This window comes from Gobius niger, assembly GCF_951799975.1.
Source record: "Gobius niger genome assembly, chromosome: 12".
Classification (NCBI taxonomy): Eukaryota; Metazoa; Chordata; class Actinopteri; order Gobiiformes; family Gobiidae; genus Gobius; species Gobius niger.
In genome coordinates this window covers 18,900,680-18,922,332 of record NC_136863.1, presented here as the reverse complement: position 1 = coordinate 18,922,332, position 21,653 = coordinate 18,900,680, and the positions used below count along the sequence as shown (strand labels likewise).

The following is a 21,653-nucleotide window of genomic DNA, read 5'->3' as shown; positions in this document are numbered from 1 at the left end:
AGTGTTTTACAGGGTGGAATACAAAAATATAAATTTGGATGATATTTGGCAATTGAGGCAATTTATGGCTATTGTATTGAACTGATAGCATTTACGGTTTCTCATGAAACCTCCTTTTGGACCTCTTAACCCCCAAAAAAGAAACAAAAAACAAGTACGGTATTTTCCGGACTATAAGTCATACTTTTTTTCATAGATTGGCTGGGTATGCGACTTATACTCAGGTGCGACTTATATATCAAAATATATAATTGCACATGTTTGTTATTTCCACTCTGATTTTTCCTTTTCATTATGCATTTTTTTGGCTGATGTGACTTAAGAGTCCGGAGCGACTTATAGTCCGGAAAATAAGGTAACCATTTTACACTGGGAGCATTTCATAAAAGTTTTTTGCTGACCGAGTTTCAGTCTCAAAGCCTGCAAACGTCAACCTCCCCATATTTTTTGTTCCCCCTTTTTTCCACCTCCCAACATCCATAGAGAGGGGAAAATGCCAATGCTCATAATGTCCTGTCTGATTAACCGTATTACAGAGAGCAGACAGCAAGAATTATACTCAACATACTTCAAATTAGAACACAACTTCAACAATATACTATTTGGTCAGATATTTGAAATGTGTAAGGAAGACATGGTGCATAAACAAAAAATTACAAGTAATGGCAAAGTAAGTATCTCAAAATGTACAATAAATACAAGTAGCGTGTCCTCTTTTGGCTTAAAAAACAAGCTTTGTGGTTATATAAAAAATCCCCAATGTTGAATGGAGGCAAGTCTTAGGTAAAATATACAATTCAAAACAACATCCAGATGCATTAATTAAAGTCTTAAAGGGACCTCGACATGCTTTCAAAGCCACATAACTTACTCAAAGTTGATTATGGCAAAAAGTTAAATAAAAGAGGACAAAAACAAGCAAAAGAATGAGGAGGGGGGGGGGGGGAGGCATCCGCAGATACAACGTAGTGTTTGTCTTTGAGGTTCATCTGATGGAGTGGAGCGGCCTTAATCCACGTTTCTATAGCGGGTGAAGAGGTTGTACAGGACACGCAGCGTAGACTTGAGATCGCAATTCACAATGTCTGCAAACAAGAAGGCCGTTATACTTATGCCGAACACAAAACACAACTAAAAAGGCTATGTCACTTCAAATTGAGCCATTATTTTTGCACAAGAGACAACAATATTCAAAAGGTTTTTATGTAATTGTGACCTTCAGGACTCGGATTGTTTAAGTATGCGGAAACGTAACTACAGGGCTGGGAGATATGATGCTAAAAATCAAATCATGATCCGATCTCTGTGATAATTTGGGGTGATTGTCATATTGTGATCCAGCCTGTTTAACACAACTCTAAGCTCAAACACAGATATTTGTCAATCCATGTCATTGCCTGAGTGAGTGACAGGCAGATTTAACCAATCACAGTCAAGTGAGAACTTTCAGAAGCAGCAGATGGTGATAGTTACCTACTGAAGGCAATATCCTAGGGCAGGGGTGTCGAACTCGTTGTGGGCTGAAATTCAGTCTCCACGGCGGGTATATTAAGAACTGTGGCCTAATAAATAACAACGGCTTACACTTATTGCGCTTTATCTGCCTGTGTCACACATTTCTCAAACTGCCACATACTGTCAATATTCATTCCCTCCACACTCCATGGCAGTAATTTACTATTGTAAACATAGCCAGTAACACAAAAGGTAAATTAACATGACAACAGATAGCCATATAGTATTATCTCCCAGCTTGAACTCGCTATTTAGCACCAGTCTTGATAAATGACCCTTATATGCACAAGAATTGCCGTCTAGGTGCTAAGAAAATTGTGAATTGCTTTATGTATGTTATATTGCCAACCCCACTGTTTTGAATTCCGTTTGTTGATTTTATACAGTAAACAATTCAGCTTTCACAAAAAGCTCATGTCAAGCTCATTTACTGAACAGCATTCTAATTACATATCTGTGTAAGCACTCAGTCGTCATTGAGTGTGCGGTGTGCCAATTTAGAAAACGTTTTCAAAAAGTAGTCATCTGGAAGCCACAGTAAAAGCACTTTCTTCCTTCAATTTTTGAAGCGATACAGTATTGTCACTGAATAATCCAAGTACTGCTGTGGGTTATAATGCAACACATACATGTGTGCACTCATAGATGTCCGTCAGTCACGTCTGTATTGTAATGTTGCAATGTAAGTGAGGCATGACCCTTAACCCCAGGTAACCCCGTGCATCGTACCCTCTGGTCGTGGCTTGGGCCTCTCCAGTCCCCCGTCCTGCATCAGCTCAAAGGAGAGGGAGACATTGTGGACCTGCAGACAGAGCAGAGCACATCAGCTGCTCCTGTGTACTCACTCAATAGAGGCCCATATCACACACACGGCCTGTTTATGAGATAAGTGATAAGGGCACGTGGAAACCAAATCCCAAATGCACCCAGGTGGATTTGCTGCTTTGTCGGTAAATACAGACTTAGGCCTTCAGCAGCTGTACAAATACCTGTTTGTCCATTTGTCATGAAACAGAGTCACACGGAGGAGACGAAAAAGACACTGTATTTTTACAGTGACAGTCTGTTCCATCAAACCCCCAAAATTACTCAGTATAAGCCTTTTTGTTTTTTAATCACAGACACCCAGAATATATCAAAGATGATGTCATTGCATTTCATCTTTACTCTTTGTTTAAGGCCAAGTTATAGAGAAATTTGAGGACAAATAGCCAGATCCAGAGTCTTCTAGTTAACAGCTTAAATAGTGGTTATAGTTGTACTGCAAAAGCATTGTTAATTCAGACATTTTTTTTTATGAAACATGAAAAAATTATATCTAAAAAGAAAACTTCACTAATGCTGTCCATTATTGTATTTCCACAGATTTGATCTACAAAGACAGCAGCTCTTCCATGGAAACTGGTCTTGAATGAAACACGAGACTGCTGTTTATTGAAAACAGAACGGCAGCAGAACCCTTTCAAACAATCGTTTCAGCGGAATTATATAGATATTGCACTAAAATAGAGAACTCCTGATGTGTGTAACCACTCTCATTGTAAGTGATAAAAGTGGAAAAGTGAGAGAAAGAAAAACATTTTGAAAGAGGTTTTTGTACCATGTTCATGAGTCCCCGCTGAGAGCAACTAACAGCTTCCTGCTACAGGGCCTTATTGTGAGGAGTATGACCTTCAAGATCACAACAACGCAAAGAGAAAAGAAGACAATTGGCCTTTTTCTACCATGAAATGCAACATAAGCTATTCCTATGGACAATCCAGTCACACATCGAGTAAGTCTACTAGAATGATGGTTTTTATCGTGCCCTTCATCAGATGTAAAATGCAGCAACCTCCCTCTGTCTCGGTACAGCTGAATTTTTTGCCTTTTTCTGCTAACTGCATTTGTGGTTTCTGTGCTCCAGATTGTTTTACTGGATACTTTTGTACATCTTTGCCGTGTTTTTGTGGGGATCGGTGGAATTTCTTTACTGCAAAGAGTCCATAATGGTTCTGAAGAAAGCAGCTTTTTAAAAGTAAACAGCTAGCTTATGAGCTAAACCCATTTGAGACCTACACATTTCTTCTTCTGAGACACTTAAGAGGCACCAAGAGCCACCTAAACCTGCAGCACAGTGGAGGTGTCACAAGAGGAGCTAGAGGGAACAAAAAAAGGACAAAAGAGGAGGTATCCGGGCGAGACTCACAGCTAAGCCACACATTTATTGTTCTGGCTATTGGACGTTCACTGGGCAATAAACCAGATTAATTGCTAAGCTCTTTCCAGAAGATGGTGAAAGACTGTTGTGGAGCAGAGGGAGCTGCACAGGAGGAAGAGGAAAGAGGAGGTGGAGGAACTGACCAGTGCAGGACACCACGCTCTGAAACACGGACAAACCCAGGAGGTGCTGCACTGTTTCAGAGGATCAGAGGAGCACTAAAAGCAGCCAGCCAGGTTTACTCCCGGTGCTACCGTTTCCTCTACCTCAAAAACATGCTGGTCAGGTTGACCAGTGCGGCTCAGTTGCAGCAGCTCAGGACTAACAACTGAACACTATTTCCTTCCTTCCTTCCTTCCTTCCTTCCTTCCTTCCTTCCTTCCTTCCTTCCTTCCTTCCTTCCTTCCTTCCTTCCTTCCTTCCTTCCTTCCTTCCTTCCTTCCTTCCTTCCTTCCTTCCTTCCTTCCTTCCTTCCTTCCTTCCTTCCTTCCTTCCTTCCTTCCTTCCTTCCTTCCTTCCTTCCTTCCTTCCTTCCTTCCTTCCTTCCTTCCTTCCTTCCTTCCTTCCTTCCTTCCTTCCTTCCTTCCTTCCTTCCTTCCTTCCTTCCTTCCTTCCTTCCTTCCTTCCTTCCTTCCTTCCTTCCTTCCTTCCTTCCTTCCTTCCTTCCTTCCTTCCTTCCTTCCTTCCTTCCTTCCTTCCTTCCTTCCTTCCTTCCTAATATGATCAGCCACTCCTCATTACGGTTACAGAAAAGCTTTGTTTAAGAAAATATGTTTATCCATCACTTTGAATCCTCATCATCTAATAACCCTTAAGTGCTTGTCTCAATCCTATCATGGTGAAATGTGCAGCAGCAAAGTGGGACAGCAAACATCTCACACTAAAACACACAGAAACCAAACCAGAAATGTACAGCTCTGTAGAGACTGTCCTAATGGGGCGCTAATAGGAGTATGCTGCGAGAGATGCTTCGTTTGTGAACCTGGGGCACTCACACTGTAATGGAGTGCGCCCCGGAGCCACTCCAGTGTGTTGTATGGACAGATTACAGATGCCCAGGGGCCGGCTCTGCTCCTCAGGACCACAGCAGGGACACTGTAGTCACACTGTCTACTCTGTTCAGCAGACTGGCAAAAGTAGAACGGCCAAGACCCAGACAAAAGGTTACTGTGGTGTCCAAGTGTAGTGCCTGTTCAGAATGACACAGTGCTACAACCAAGACTCAATAGGCTCTGCAGAAAACAGATGGGTTCAGAGAGAGAGAGAGAGACAGAAAGAGAAAGAGAGGCCCAAAGTGAAGCACAGAGTGAGGGGTGTTTCTCAAAGATCAGGAGCATATATATTTCATTCAAAAATTCACATTGAATGTTTCTAACACAAAATAAGTGGTCAGCGTCAAACTGCATGTTGTGTAACAGTTAAAATTAAACATTGGAGGAAAAAAAGACTACTGAGCTGAACTGCACTTTCTAAGAGCATTGTGCCTCAGCAGTGAGAATGCACTGACAAAACTTACTATTGACAATACCTTGCTTTTATACTTTCCAACATAGTTCGAAATGTTCAAGTTTTCAGGGGTGTTTTTTACCTTTTGATCAAAATTCTCTGGTGTGAGAAAGAAGTTGTACAGTGGCACAAAGTATCCCTCCAACAGCCCCATCAAAAGGACCAGGTAAACACCGTCAGCAAACTACAGAGAAGATATTTAACACAGCATTATTTCTTTCAAAAATGATGAACAAATATTTATCAAGGATAAGATGTTTTGACTGAAAGCAGTGTATTTCATGGCAGTTTATGTAGTATGTGGCACCTGTGTATCCAACTCAGACACTTCGAGGTTGAGCTTGTTCAGATGTTTGTTGACAAATGTAATCAGCGTCTGAAAAGGATTTACAAGAGTCTCTCATAAGAATCATCAGGGTCATTAAATAATATTTTCACTCTTATCATTATTAAATAAAATACTATGCTTTTGTGTTTGATAGTAATAGAGGCATGTGTCCTTATGAATACAATTATCCATGTTTGTTTTGATGCTTTCATGCAACTCTTTAGTGTCCTTGTCCATGACCACTCATTGGAGTAGTTTTATCAAAGTACGTTTTACTTCTACTTGAGTAAAAATGTTTTAATTAACAGTAGTCTTAAGTAAAACATATTGGTTACGCTTCTCAAGTAAATCTGTATATGACAAAATATATACAATTAATTAAACTTTAAATTATTTCAAACTTTCAAAGATGTTCTCATATCTTATATTAACGGTGTACTCCAAAGACATATCAAGATACTGCGCATTAATTTATTTTTTGTTTGAGACTTTTACACTCAAGTGGTAATTTCAGTAAGTAATTATTTGCCTCACAACACTTTAAAATGATTTTACTCAAGTACATATTTTGGCTACTCTACCCACTTCTGCTCACAGTAACCTTTATAAGTGCAATGGTCTCCGAAGCAAAAGGTCGAGTCCTGTACCTTTTTGACAACGTTGAGCTTGTCAGGCGCATGGTCAAAAAGAGTGTCAAAGGCATCACGCTCTGTGGAGAAATGTACCACATATCCATTATCTGCCCCCCCCCGAAAAACTCACAATGCAACAAAGCAATGTTCCTGGTGAAAGCACTTACCGTGTCTGCCAGAGAAAGCCCTGGGAAAAAAGATCAAAACATTAGCCAAATATTACCCATTGACCATTTGGATTCAAATGTATTATAGCAGTGACAAAGTGTGAAATGTAAATGTCCAATAGTTGGCAATACAACATTATAAAAATATTATTTTATTAAAAAAAGGTCCGGATCTGACAATCAAAACACATTATATTAATTGTAATCCAACATCCATAAAATCTGTAAAATAATACTCAGCGTCCCAACAGGCGTTTTTCTGTGGGGCTGTTTAAAAAAAGAAAAAACATAAATTCAATCACAAAGGAATGCAGCAGAATTATGCTGCAATAGCATTCACAATGGTCGTCGAGAGGATGTTATAATTTGATTAACAATAAAAGGCACAAGGGAAAGGTGTTGAAATAGCCATACAATGACACCCACTACTGGGGACAGACACAATAAAGACGCTACAATGCTGCTATTCTGCAGTTCTATGGAAAGAGTCTATTCTTATTATATGACAATGTTAGCACCCTGGACAGCGGCGATTCTTGGAAAGGCTCAGGTGCTGGTGGTGTGGAGGAGGAGGCGTCCCCGGAGGAGGAGATATCGCAGCAGGCCGGGCAGCGACAAATGGCAAGGAGGGCAGGCTTTGCCCCCCCTGCTCACCCCCCACTAACACGCGCAGTAACACGCGGTCATGGTGTAATCTGGGATGGCAAATGCAGGCAGGCCCGGGCAATGGTCCTAGAGCTCTGGTAATAACCGGATTTCCACTGTGACTGAGGAGCGAACGCGCGTGTGTGTCAACAGAGTATCCATGGTAAAGGTGTGTGCTGTTGGCCCGTGGTTATCTCTATCACTACTGCTGCTGCTGCCTCTAAGGATGCTGATGTGTGACAGTCTATGTGCCATCACATGTTTCAATACAATGGTTGTCTACTCATGGAAATACTGCTTTAGACAAAAAAGATCATAAGTAAGTGACAGTTAAGTGACAGTGTTCTGTCAATTAAAATAATGACAATGTATAGAAAGGTAAACCCAAAGATCAGAATGAGTCTGATGAATGTTTTTTGGATGTTAAAAACACAGTGGAGCACCATCTCATGACATTGTTTTAAACTGAGATGGAAGAGGTTAAATATGCATAATTCTACTATAGCAAAACATTTAAAAAGGTTAAAAAGCACAGAAAATTAATCTTGCCGTATACACAATTGTTTATATTTTGTACACGTTTTCAACAACGTTGTCAGTTAATCTACTCTTAACCTGATTTAGGCTTCAAGAACGCTGAACACTAACTACATACTCATGCAGCTTTCAGACCCTTCCCCTATAAGGTCACTCAGGCCTGATTAGTCAAATGGACCACTCTGTTGTGATTGGGTTACCATGGGAAAGCATGTGCTGTCGTCCCAATGTTCAGTTCATTAGCCACCATCGAGTCAGCATTCAAAACAAGGCACCGCTAAGGCTAATGAAATGTGCTTATAGGATTGAAAAAAGGGGACCTGCTTTGATCTCAAATGTCAAAATATAATTGTTGATTTCACAAAAGGCAAGAGAATATTAATTACAACAAGACCTAATATCTATTACTATACAATATTTTGAATTGCATACCACTACTCCTTTTTAAATTTGAGTTTTAATGTACAACAGATAATTGGGTATCACAAATCTAATCCATACATATTTTTCAATGAAAATACTAGTAAATCATTTTCCCTGCTGAGCACCACTCATTTTCTCTGCTATAGACTCAGTGATAGCATTTTTCATGTGCCATTAGTCCAGGTTTGATGCTGAAGGCCGTCTCCAGACCCAAGGCCCTGCACTGAATGCCACCCGGGCAACATCAACTCCTTTACAGCGCTTTCCTTGAGATCCAGGTAAAAAGCGGACTATGTGAATAATATGAATAGTTTTCTGTATTACCCAAGCAATAAGTGCAGTGTGATAAATATTAAAGACATCATGGGGTCACATATTCAGTCATCAAAGCCCGGAGCTGCTTTTGTTTCGCACGAACCACTTCTCGGCAAACTTGAGTGGAGCTCTTTTATCCGCCTGGCTCCAATGGACGACACAGGACAATACATTCTTGAATACACTTGATTATAATTTAAATATTTTACTGCTGCGCGGCTGCCATATCTCCAGTCGCCCCGGTGATCTGTGCCATTTCATATGAAATATCAAAAGAAACATCTCTAAAGCTTCAATTCGGTCGGACTCAAAGAAATCTCTTGCCAATTAGTCCCTGTCTGAATGTGAGTGACTCTTGTCCAAGGATAGGCTTTCAAAGGGCTTGTAACGATGGACTTATGAGAGATGTCTATCATGGGATGTTAGATTTAGAAACAGAAAAGGGTAGTGACATTATTGCTGGTGCTCTGAAGAAGGGCTTGGGCGATACTGGTTTAGGGGCAAGGACATGTTCTTATAACCGAAAATTACTTTAGTGTATTCAAAGTCTGCCCAACAGAAGGGTATTTTAGCTTTGACACAGGGGTTAGTTTGAGTTTTTCTAATCAAAACTACCGGTGGAGGTAATGACAAAATTTCTGCTTTCCTTTCAAACATTTCCCTCTGTGAGATAAAGACGTGGCAGATATTTCTGATGCTACACTTCATTTATCAAGGCTTAGGACTGGAGTTTGTAGATTGAAGTGACCATTTTTTTTACATCTCATCAAAAACATAGTCTTCTGAATGTACATTTCATACTTTTCCTTGTATGGCTTTGCAAAGATGCTCAAAATTTACTTGAATGTGACGTGAAGCGACTTACTCTGTGTTTCCCGTGATCTCCTCCTGGATCTGTCGGGACTGAAGGATGCCCTCTCGTTTCTGAAACCCACACCACATTTGTTTACATACATTGAGTTTGGTTATGGGACACCTGTATATAAGAGGCCTCACCTGCACGACCACCACCTGAATGGACACATGGTCCGGTAGTCGGATGGGGGCTCTGAAGTGCTGGGATAGCGCCACCAGCAGGTGCAAAATGGCAACAATGCTCTTGGCATGGACCGCTAGAGATCAAGGGGGAAAAAAAACATACATTTCAATTCAAAATTCAAAACCTTTTTGGTGTGAACTGCATTTGTGGTTTCTGTGCTCCACATTGTTTAACTGGACACATTTGTACGTCTTTGCCGTGTTTTTGTGGGGTTTGGTGGATTTTTTTTTTTTTTTACTGCAGAGAGTCCATAATGTTCCTGAAGAAAGCAACCTTTTAAAGGTAAACAAAAAGCTAGCTATGAGCTAAACCAATTTGAGACCTACAAATGTCTTCTTCTGAAACACTGAAGAGGCACCAACAGCTCCCCACACCTGCATGGACGTTCACTGGAGAATAAAACAAATGGCTAAGCTCTTCCCAGGAGATGGTGAAAGACTGTTGTGCAGCGGAGGGAGCTGCACAGGAGGAAGAGGAAGGAGGAGGTGGAGCTGATCAGTGCAGGACACCATGCTCTGAAACAGGGATAAACCCAGGAGGCGCTGCACCGTTTCAGAGGATACTGAAGGCAGCCAGCCAGGTTTACTCTGGGTGCTACTGTGTCCTCTACCTCAAAAACATGCTTGTCAGGTTGACCCACAGTGGACCTGAACACTATTTTGTTGTACAAATAAAAGCACTTGCTTACAAGTTTAATTAAAAGTTAATCTTGGACATTGAGCACATATATATGACTCTATTCTGTTGACTTAATGTTTTACTAATCATGACTTATTTTGAGATAATGCTTGTGGAGATCATACTTTTTTTTTTAACCAATTTTATCAGGAAAAATATCTCGCATACTGTATACTTGCAACACCAGTCTTCCTTGCAACGTTTCGGCCAGCGGCCTTCGACAGGCAAGATGTGGACATTTCAAAATGTGGACAAAGGCCACTGGCCGAAACGTTGCATTAATAAAGTAACACTGGTGTTGCAAGTATACAGTGTGAGAGATTTTTCCTGTTCTACGTTTGGCCTCTATGCCTTCTCTTACGCACCTGTTTTAAACAAAGACATGTGCCAAGTAAACCTTCTTTAACCAATTTTATCAGGAAAACTTTCAAGGATAGTCGGATGTTCGCTCATTTTACCACAGTCACAGTGTTAAATGTTGCTCATTTAGTAAAGTAATAAACATCCCAAAAATGTCAAACCAGGGAACCCAAGACAAAACTTTGGCAAAACCTTAAATAGTAATAATTTTAACTGTATTCAAGTCAAATGCGTAGCCTAACATACATAAGCCCCAAATACATAATGCCTTCATGTGCAGTTGGTGACTATTTTTAAGATATAATGACGTAATCATTTGCTTATTGATTATTTGACTCCTTCTTTTCAAAAAAATACTGTTTATGCCTTGAGATACTAAGAGCATTGTTGTTGTGTGACATTTAAGAATGATACGAGATGAAAAAGTGGCTTCGAGCGCATCTTCACTCATCCGAACGAACGGATAGGATTTACCTTTGGATCAACAATACAATCAGGATCAATTAAGTGTCTACCGCGAGCCTTTGATTGTCTCCCGTGGCAGTGGCGAATCACCGTGTGCCAGCTAAAAGCCTTCATAAAACCTATTAGCTCCTCGCCGCATAAGAGGATCCAAATAAGTTACATCAGGACGAGTGTTTTTCTGAGGCCCGCTGAATGAGGGGATGAAAGCGAGGCGAGACAAAAGAGAATTGATTAAAAGCAAACTCTTCAAATAAAAAGCAAAGCAAAAAAAGAGAAAAAAAAAAAAATCAATTACATTCGATGTTATTCACGGCGCTCTTTAGCATTTCTGAAGACGAGCCCCCAGAGGAGAGAGCTCTCAAGGACGAACCTATACAGAAGGTGCATTAAAGAATTCATATCATATTGGTCCAATGAGCACATTTGATAAAGCACCAGTGGAGCACATGACTCCAGCCACGTGCGGGGCTCCCATTTGCAGTTCACATACTGTACAATGTTACAGGCCTAATAACGCAAGTAAAAGCCTGCATGTTAGTAATTATAGCAGTGTGATAAGAGAGAGCCATCAAAGAGAGGAGAGGTGGCGATTTGTATTGACACGCGGCACGGCCACATTCCCTGTTCGGTGTTGTCAATGTGAGAGCTCACGGCTCAATAAGAAGCACGGTCATCTAATGCTAGACAAAGTACGATCAGGCAGAAATCCGTTAAGTGGAGATCTGAGCAAGCGCAGACAGACGGTGAACAGCAGGAGCAGTGAAAGTCGCGCTAAAGAGTCTCAAGAACATGAAATGCATCTCTGTAAAGAAGGTAAGGGTAGTCAGGATAAAGCTTTTATAGGTCTTCCTCTTAATAAACTTTGTAAGTTATTACTGTAATGGCGCAAATATGCTTTAACTACCACTTTTTGTGTGGTTATTAGCTATGAATTTGCATAATTATTATTAGGTCAACTGGATAAAAAAAAAAACATAAATATTTCACTTCCCATCCATTGAGCTTTCAAATAACAAGCTGCTTTTATTGCAATTCAATTACATTTCCCCACAGTAACAAACGGTCTAAAAAAAAAAGGAAGAAAATAGATATGTGTGAGTAGTTCTTACAGTCAACATTCCAGCGGATGTTTCTTGTCGACAGTTTGAGGGAGTCGTTGATCCGTTCCAACACCGTCTGCAGCTTCTGCTTCTGGGCGATCTCCGACTGCGTCACCTCTGCCACATTGAGCTTCTCACCCTCCAATTTCTCTGTAATCAAACAGTCAGATTAATGCTATCAAACACACCTGTGGAGATCAACTCCTATTTATCTTTTTTTTCTTGAGTCAGCAGGCTCTTTAATTTCCTCATTAGTTGCCGACAGTAACGCACCCACAACACCAAGGAAGGTTTAGTTTAGTGTCTTGTCTTGATTTAGAACAATTCTCACCAAATAGTTTCTGCAGCACCTGCCCGTCATACAGATCTTCAGCCAGGTCTTTGACAATAATCCTCTCCCCGACGAGAACGTCATTTATCCAGTCAATCAGCACCTTAATGAGGAAAAGAAAAACAGACAATGGATTTGATTTGTTCATTGGCTAATGTAATGCTGTAGAGCAGTGGTTCTCAAATGGAATGGCTTCACGACACACCATCACTCTAGGATGGCAAGCCGCAACCCAGATAAGAAGTCAATTTGTCATAATAATAATAATGCAAAATAGTGTCGTTTTCTCAGAAATTATAATTAAGAAACCTTAGATAAGCCTAAGTTTTTTTTAAATCCTTTTCCAGACATAAGGCTCACGACCCAATGAACACACTTTTGCATCCCGACCCACCAATAGAAAACCACTGCTGTAGAGTAACTTACCTTCATAAGCTCCTGTAGTTTGCGGTCATTCTTGGAGTTGGGGTCTACCATAGTCCGCACTTCATTCTCCTCTGAAAATGAGAACACGAAATTGGATTAAATAAATATCATGGGTAATGGTGGAGGGTGACAGGCTTAATTTTTTTTCTAAGGTTATGTATTAGTCCAAATTCATCTAACAGGTTTTCAGCAATTTTCCATAATTGAAAGCGTTAGGCGAAGTGAGCTCTTAATGCTTGAACAGTGTATCTGCGAGGTGGCACATGGATCAAACATGCAGGACAAGCCTATGAGCTCTCCACAAAAGGATTTGGCAGCACAAGCAGCAATGTTGACTTTGGGCTAAAATGTACTTGTCCGATAATAAAGCCAGCTCATGGACCGTCACTGCAAACCCCTGGCTGCCAAAGCGCTGCTTCTGCCCATAACCGGAGGACACGGAATTGCAGCATTAAATTACATTGTCTCTCGCATTATTTTCATGCATGATTATCATAAAAGGCCGGAAATTCAACCATAACTGCTTTCAAAATACACTTCTGTGAGTCAAACTACATTAACCATCTCTGATTCATTTCTTTCTAGCAATTTTTTTGAGAAAAACATAGGGAAATTATGTGATATATGTGCTATAGTAGAGAGAAAATTCCTGATACTGTGCATTACATTTACAACCAGAAATAAGGGATTTTTGTTAGTTTTTTTGTCTAGTCCAGAGCATAGAGAAACACACAGGCAGCCTTAGAGTGTTTACCAAGCATAGTGTCCTCAGGGTCCAGCTCGTAGTGGGAGGGGCTTAGAGGAAGGTTGATGGCATTTATCCCCTCTTCCTGGAGATCCGAAACTGAAAAGACAAACACACACAAAAGACATTGAATGGTGCATGATTCAAAAAATGATTCAGAAAAGCGCTGAAGGCAGCCAGCAAAGTTTCCTCTGGGTGCTCCGGTTTCCCCAACCTCCAAAAACATAATGGTCATGATGTGGCGGCTCAGCGGCTCAGGACTAACCTTACTGATCTTACCTTATCTGATCCACGCAATTTTGTTGTACAATTGTTTAATTTTACAATGTAAAACATTACAGACCCTAACTTTAAAAACAAAGTAGGTTTTCATCAAAAACACTAAATTTTCATGTAATTTTTGCTCTATTTGAGTTTTATTAATCGATTACTAAAATAGTTGTCGACTATTTCAATAATCGATTAGTCGTCAATTAATCAATTAGTTGTTTCAGCCCTAGAAAATTGGTCACAAGTTTATATTTTATGTTGTAGACTGCATTTTCTGAACCATAATAGAGAGAGAATTACGCTTTTTGATGAATGTCCTGTTTACTATAACCTTGTTATAGTAAAGCGGATATATTGTTTTTGTACTGGCATCTTTTGGCCCGAGCACCCAGCATGGCATAAGGAGCGGACAAACACATGAGATTCACTTCAGATTCACCGCTTCAAACAGTAACCAACCATATGCTTTGGTGTGCCACCTGTCTTGCAGAGGTAGCCGCAACAGTTTTTGCAAAAAACATGCTTTATCTTTGCTCTTTGATCAGGGATTTTTTACCCCAACATCCTCAAAAACTCCCAATTTTTTGCCCAAAATTCAGGTCTTGTGAAAACATTTTTTTAATATGTGCTTCCTACAAAATGAAAATACATTATGCCGATGGGGGAGGGGCCGCACAATTAAAAGTTGCCAAACAAAGTTATTTACAGCGGGTAGTGCTGTGCGGCTCACATTTTAATTGGTTTAAAGGTGCATGCGGGGCAGGGGGCGCAGAAACAACCACAACACCTCAGTGCAGACCTCCAGCGTGGCTCGGATGCCTCCTTAAATGTCCCCTTGATTCCACAAACAACCATTAGCAGCATCACTGTGAAGCACCACGTGACGTCAGATAAAAACAGTGTGCTGCTGTTTCCTGCCTCTCAGCGGGCTTTACAGACTCCCAGCATGCCGTTCTGCTCAGTGTGTCAGATACCTCCGAAGGCTTGATCCGGGGCAGTGTGTGTGTGTGTTTAGATGAGCACAAAGTGAACATCCTGTACATGTCCCTGTCTGGACTGGAACAACATCCTCCCTTGAACTCTATCCACTCAGGCCCAGATTTCCATAGGGCTGAAACACTGAAACCGCCATCAAATCAAAATCACTATTTGAATGATCACAATAATCGACTTACAAAGGCAAGTAAACAGAAAAAAATATATTGTATTATGTATAAAAGTAGTCTAGATCTCTACAAATAAGAGCTGCATAATATGAGAAAAAATTGTTAAATTGGATAACTTGAATACTGCATTTTTTTTACTAAATATTTCCAAAGCGCCTTCCATTAAGTCGAAACAAAAATGCAAGCAATTCGTTTTTAACTGTGAAATTATGTCATAACTTAAAGCCTACGAAATCAGGATCAAAACAAGGCTAAAATTTAAATTAATCGGGAAAATCAAAACTATAAACGCTTTACACAATCACAAACTCAGGTAGCCGATGTCCAAGGTATATTCATTCAATCAATAATGTTTCGGCAGAGCCTTATTCTGATCTTTTTTTTCTTTTTGGTTTTTACTTTTTAAACCACAGTTATTTAAGTTACCATGGATTTTGTTTTAGGCTGAAGAAGCAAAAAATATGTAAATCTCAGCCAGCTAGAAGACTTATGTTACTTTGTGATATATCATGGCTACTTGGAATATGGATGTTGCATCACCTAATATAGCGCTAACAATAATAATTATTTTTTTTAGCATGATGAGCCATTGTATTTTGGTTAATTCACGGAAAACAACAACAAATTATCTAATAAACCACAATCAATCTTCCCTTGTTAAAGGCCCTATACCTGACATTTTCATTTCAAACAATGAAAGAGGAAACAACCAAATTGAAATGTTAGTTGAGGTCCAAACTCATTCCTAGTTTCCCTAAAAGATTTGCTGCATCCCAATTCTCGGCCGGGACGAGTTTATCAGCATATTTTGCAACTTGCAGGGTCACTTTTCAGGCTCACAGAAATGCTAGAAAACTGGCCTGCAAGTTCATGAAATTGTTACAAATGCTTTATACGCTCCACAAAGACAACACAAATTTCATTCCATACCTAGAAAAAAAAAAAAATCAGGTACAGCTCCTTGACAGCTATGGCACACTACCTTTGGTTAAGTCAGTCTGTTGTAAAGGCACACAAAAAGTTATGTTTTTTGGGCCCACACTCAAAACTGCAAAATCTTTGGTCTGATCATTAGCTAGTGGTCTTTCTATCCTGTAGCTGAATTAATAGTGTTTAAGAGGACAGATGTGAAAGCCTATAATAGCTACTGTCAGCAGTTGGCAATTCACAGATTGGCGGAGGGTAATATAGCAGCTATACATTAACACCAGCCCAATTAGCACGAACTTTAACTCCGAGCATCACTTGAGCTATTTAAAGAAGACGAGGCATGAGCAGCAACGAAAGGAGCTGCAATGTGGAATGCAAAAAACAAAGATGACCAAATGATGTGGTTAAAGAAGCCACTATATTTGTAATGCATTAAAGCAGTATGCATGCACTGTAGCAAAGGGGAGAACGCAAGCTTGTTTTATTTGACATATATTTGATGGTACTTTTTTAATTTAGTACTTTTTTAAATTCGGAAAACGCTGGAACGGAACCCCTGAGTTATACACCATGCAAGCTAACGTCCAACATTCACCTCTGTGGATGTCGGATGTGATTGGCGTCTCCTCCTGCACATCTCTCCTCCCCTTTCTCGGCCATAGACCGCATACATGCATCTGTTTGTTTAAATATTAGCGACAATAAAACAAGCCAGTCACACGGCGGGACTGTCACAACAAGACAGCATCCTACCTAGAGGACAGAGAGCTCCACATCCCATGTTCATCCGTCTCCGCTGCCCAGCCTTAGGCATCGTCTCCTGGCTAACGGCGCTGTGTCCTGTAGCTCATTCTCCAAGGACTAGGCTAGTAGTGTCGCTCCAAGCCAGCAACAGCGTTCTTCTGTCTTGGGACGAATTTCCAAAAGCAAGCTCGACCGTATTGGATTTGGAACTTGGAAGTCTTTTGCCTCTTTCTTATCCGTCTTTTTCTGTGTCAAGTCGTCGGTATAGTAGCAGAGCGCAGTGCCATAAACATCACATAGACTTAAATTTAATCAATGCTCGCACAAGAGCGGGACCAGCCCACCCTTTCCATCAAATCATAAAGCACCCTGCATGTGTGTGTGTGTGTGTGTGTGTGTGTGTGTGTGTGTGTGGGCCTGTAGTGAACACGAGCCAGTGCATGGAGGGGACAAAGGCAGCATCAAATGGGGCTCAGCTGGTCAACAACATCCTGAATGACACCAAGTAATCATCCAATTGAACGAGACCTTTCCCATCTCATCATAAAACCTGGCCTTTAACCGTGAATGTCAGGCCCTGTGAAACCCACAATGAGGCCACAGACAGCTATAAAAACCCACCTCCACAGAGGAACAGGTGCTCGATTTACTGCAATATCTTATCCAGCTAATGTCTGCTATGGAGAAATGCACCACTGCCAAAGAGATGGGCACAGGTCCATCTTATAAAGCAATACACTACAGCATTCTCAGCAGGATGCATGTGTGCACAACTCTGAGGTATGGATGGATTTCACTTTCACTAAAGTGCTATTTAGAAGAAGAGGTTTATGAGAAGCAGAGGGAAGTTTGGAAACCCTGAGGCAAGCCACAGTAACACAAAGTGGAGCTCGCACAGTATAGGCCAGGGAACATATTTAACTTGTAAAAAGGCATAGACAATGCTGACGGGTCACAATACAAATTACATGAAGTTTACACTTTGTTTGACTTCTTATGCAGCAATCACAGGGTTTATATAGAATTGCAATCCACTTTTCATAAATGAAGTAAATCGCAATACCTATTCTCTTCTTCACAGGAGCTAAACATGTGGGCAGTGACACATTCCAGTGCACAGGTGTTGAAGATTGCGCACAGTCACCGGGTAAATGTTCTAGTTGATTCAAACAATATTTTTTTAGGATAATGATTGAGCAGGTTTATTATTGCAGTATTAGGTCTTTCAGCTAATTTGATTGATTTCAGCCTGGATTTCAGAATCAGAGTACTTTTTATTGCCAGTGTGAGAACAGGTTCACAAACTAGGATTTTTTTCTTGGTGCAGACGTGCAACATAAAACATTTAAGACAGAATTTAGATTTGGATTTTTGAATGAGTCTTCTTTTGACACAATGTGACGGGGAGATATTTTATTACAATCTAACGTACTGTGTTGAAATGGTGCAATATACAGGCGAAACTCGGAAAATTAGAATATCGTTCAAAAGTTCATTCATTTCTGTAATTCAAATGTGAAATTAATATCTGATATAGACGAGGAGTGGGTCATATCGTATCGCGCATCGTTATCGGGATATAATTTTTTGATATCACTGTTATATTTCTATATCGTTGTGGACATGATACGCTCAGCTCTATCAGTGCAGTTATGCTGCTCTGATAGAGCTGACTATAGAACTATCGTCTATAGACTATAGAACACACGGACAGATCACATTTGTGAGGAAATTTGTGTTTTGTTCATAGTCAATTATATCGTCAAACATCGTTATTGTGATATTTCTTTTTATAGATTTCAGGCCGTGTCCTAATCTAGACTCATTACCTGCAAAGTGACATATGTCAAGCCTTTATTTGTTATAATTTTCATTAGATCTTTAATTTGTGCTTTAAAGCTGAGCCATAATAATCAAAATTATAACAAAAAACGCTTGACATAGGTCACTTTGCATAATGAGTCTATATCATATATTAGTTTCACAGTTTAAGTTGAATAACAGAAATGAATAACAGAAATTAATACTTTTTAACGATATTCTAATTTTCCAAGTTTCACCTGTGTGATAATAGTAACAGTAACTTTGTAGCCTATTGCAATTTACCATATGGCACAGCCCTACAAACAAGGAATTAACTATTCAATAACTGCTAACAAATCTTTTGATGTGGGTTACGTACCTGTGTGAGATATACTTGTTCACTCTATGCTTCTGTTTGCTTTACCCCTGACCAAATGCATAGGCTATTCTAGTCTAAATACATTCTCCAGACACTAAACTCCATGCCTTCATTGATTCTGACAGCTTGCCCAAATGACATTAAAAGGTTCGGCCAAATGCCAAGAGTGGATTTTTCTAAAGCAGCGTTAAAACCAAGGCTGCTTTCACTTCAAGATGCACACACATGATTAAAATGCATTCAAATGTTAAGTTAAGTATTCCTTATTGAAGTTGTTTGGCCTTAGATGGAGTCTGCAGAAGTAGCTTACACTGTTTTACTCATTTGGAACACCTTTGTCTGATGAAGGACATCAAAGACGACTAGTAGGCTGAGGAAATCACATTCAATGGAGAAGCGGGGCAGATGAGGTCAGTGTCCTCTCCAAGCAAATTGATTCATTCATCTCTATTGTCACGCATTTGTACTTGTCCATGAGCGAGATACTGACCCGTTTTAAGTGCAGAATAGATAACCTTTAACCTTAGACCTTGTTATACAGTCGGGTTTTTTTTCATCAAGCAGTGGTTAAAGCCTGCTGCCTGTGAAGTCAGAGGAGAGGCCTCATTCTTTACGCATGCAGTAGCGATATAATAGAGGATTCATTACCATACATGGAGAGAGACGCAGCGAGGGGGACGCACACAGTTCTCAAATTATGACTGATTTCCCCCAATGATTTGCCACATTTAATCAAGATTTTATTTTATCCACATAACCTAGCTTTATCTAAGTTTTAATGAAGTTTTAGAGCACGTTGGGTTGCCCTTTGATGTTGACTTGTTACACTGCGTCTTCTTCCAAATAAAAGAAAAACGTTCCTACTTTATTTCCGAGTCTTTTTGGTAGGCTGTTTTTTTCTTTTCTTTACCTTCTTTGGCTTTTTTCCTCCGGGCCAAAGTTCCTCCAAGTTTGCCCAGAAAAGAGTCATCTTTCTTTCGGGAGGACGGAGACTTTGGCGTCGGGGATTTCGGCGAGGACGGGGACTTCTGCGGCGAAGAGGCCATGGCGGTGAACTGATACGAATCCAACGCGCTTCGCTTTTGGTGTTGACGCGCAGAGGAAAAAGTTTAGCCCGGAGTTACTAAAACAAGAGAGATCCTGCGTCCACTCCCTAAAGCGGAAACGGAATTCCAAGCATTTTCTCCTGAAGTTGGCCGAGTGTCAGGCCCCTCCTCCTCCTACTGCCCCGCTGCGGAGGGAGGGAGTCGGACTGTGGATGGATGAGGCGCCTATGGGTGCAAGCCAGATGCACAAGTGGGAAGTATTCGCCAAATAATAATAATAAAAACACTACATAATACCTAGCCTTTGTAGATAATGATAATAATAATAATAATAATAATAATAATAATAATAATAATAATAATAATAATAATAATAATATTAGTAATAGGCTATGACTTTCACTTGCCCCTCGGACCACTACTCTCTTCATACAAGCTAGGAGGGTGAAGTGTCTTGCCCAAGGGCTCAATGATTCTTTGCACCCGTGGGGGCCAGAAAAGTACCAACAATGCCATCTGTTAAGTGTCTTATCAAAACTAGAATTTTTTGCAATGGCTGAAGCCATTGCGATTGACTGCGGAATAGTGTTCCTGCTAAAGGTACCTGAAAAATCCTTGAAAATGCCTCCCGAAATCTCCCGAAGTCCTTGGAACTCCTGAAATCCTTGAAACTGTTGAAATCCGTGAAACTCCTTAAATCCTTGAAAGTATCTTTCAAACTGTGTTGAAATTCCCACACCGCTGAAATAATTTGGTTCCAGTAACTATGGAAACCTGGTCTGGACTTGCCCTGGCTTCTGTGGCGTACATGGTTATGGTTTTAATTCTGGCAACTATAGTAACCTGGTCTGGTCTGGGTCTTGGTTCGGGTCTTGGTTCGGGTCTCAGTCTTGGTCTTGGTTTGAATCTTCGTCTGGGTCTTGGTTCGGGCCTTGGTCTGGGTCTTGGTCAGGGTCTTTGTTTGGGTCTTTGTCTGGGTCTGGGTTCGGGTCTTGGTCCGGGTCTTGGTTTGAATCTTCGTCTGGGTCTTGGTTCGGGCCTTGGTCTGGGTCTTTGTCTGGGTCTTGGTTCGGGTCTTGGTCCGGGTCTTTGTTTGGGTCTTTGTCTGGATCTTGGTCCGGGTCTTGGTTTGGATCTTGGTCTGGGTCTTGGTTCGGGTCTTGGTCCGGGTTTTGGTTCGGGTCTTGTTCTGGGTCTTGTTTCGGGTCTGGGTCTTGGTTCGGATCTTGGTCTGGGTCTGGGTCTTGGTTCGGGTCATGGTCTTGGTCCGGGTCTTCGTTCGGGTCTGGGTCTTGGTCCAGATCTTAGTCTGGAGCTTGGTTAGAGTCTTTGTTCTGGTCTTGGTGTCGGTCTGGGTCTTGGTCAGGGTCTTTGTTTGGGTCTTTGTCTAGGTCTTGGTCCGGGTCTTGGTTCGGGTCTTGGTCCGGGTCTTGGTTTGGGTCTTGGTTTGGGTCTTGGTTTGGGTCTTGGTTTGGGTCTTGGTCCGGGTCTTGGTTCGGGTCTTGGTTCGGGTCTTGGTTCGGGTCTTGGTCCGGGTTTTGGTTCGGGTCTTGTTCTGGGTCTGGGTCTTGGTTCGGATCTTGGTCTGGGTCTTGGTTCGGGTCATGGTCTTGGTCTAGATCTTGGTTGAATCTTGGTCTGGGTCTTTGTTGGGGTCTTGGTCTTGGTTCAGATCTTGGTCTGGAGCTTGGTTAGAGTCTTTGTTCTGGTCTTGGTGTCGGTCTGGGTCTTGGCCAGGGTCTTTGTTTGGGTCTTTGTCTGGGTTTTGGTTCGGGCCTTGGTCCGGGACTTGGTTTGGATCTTGGTCAGGTCAGAGAAGCAAACCCACTCACATTAACAAAAAAAAATCACAAATCACAAATAAGTACAGAATGACAAAAAATGCCTGGATTTCATTGTATCC

The 21,653-nt window shown here is 40.9% G+C and overlaps 1 protein-coding gene across 2 annotated transcripts; it reads right to left on the bottom strand.

Annotated features, from left to right (window-relative positions):
* Positions 1–310: 310 nt before the first annotated feature.
* On the bottom strand, positions 311–19,885 carry parvaa (parvin, alpha a). Of its 2 annotated transcripts, none has more exons than XM_079568129.1 (13): positions 16,532–16,829; positions 13,422–13,511; positions 12,668–12,738; positions 12,242–12,344; positions 11,920–12,060; positions 9,265–9,380; positions 9,134–9,192; positions 6,349–6,368; positions 6,197–6,258; positions 5,529–5,597; positions 5,304–5,405; positions 2,245–2,317; positions 311–1,085 (listed from the first exon to the last, which is right to left on the bottom strand). In XM_079568129.1, exons 1-13 carry the CDS (start codon positions 16,590–16,592, stop codon positions 1,009–1,011), a joined length of 1,044 nt encoding a protein of 347 aa, XP_079424255.1. In that variant the 5' UTR covers positions 16,593–16,829; the 3' UTR covers positions 311–1,008. The 2 variants fall into 2 exon arrangements, with proteins under 2 accessions (XP_079424255.1, XP_079424254.1); XM_079568128.1 differs by lacking the exon at positions 16,532–16,829 and adding an exon at positions 19,615–19,885 and having other exon boundaries at positions 313–1,085.
* Between the last annotated feature and the right edge of the window lie 1,768 nt (positions 19,886–21,653).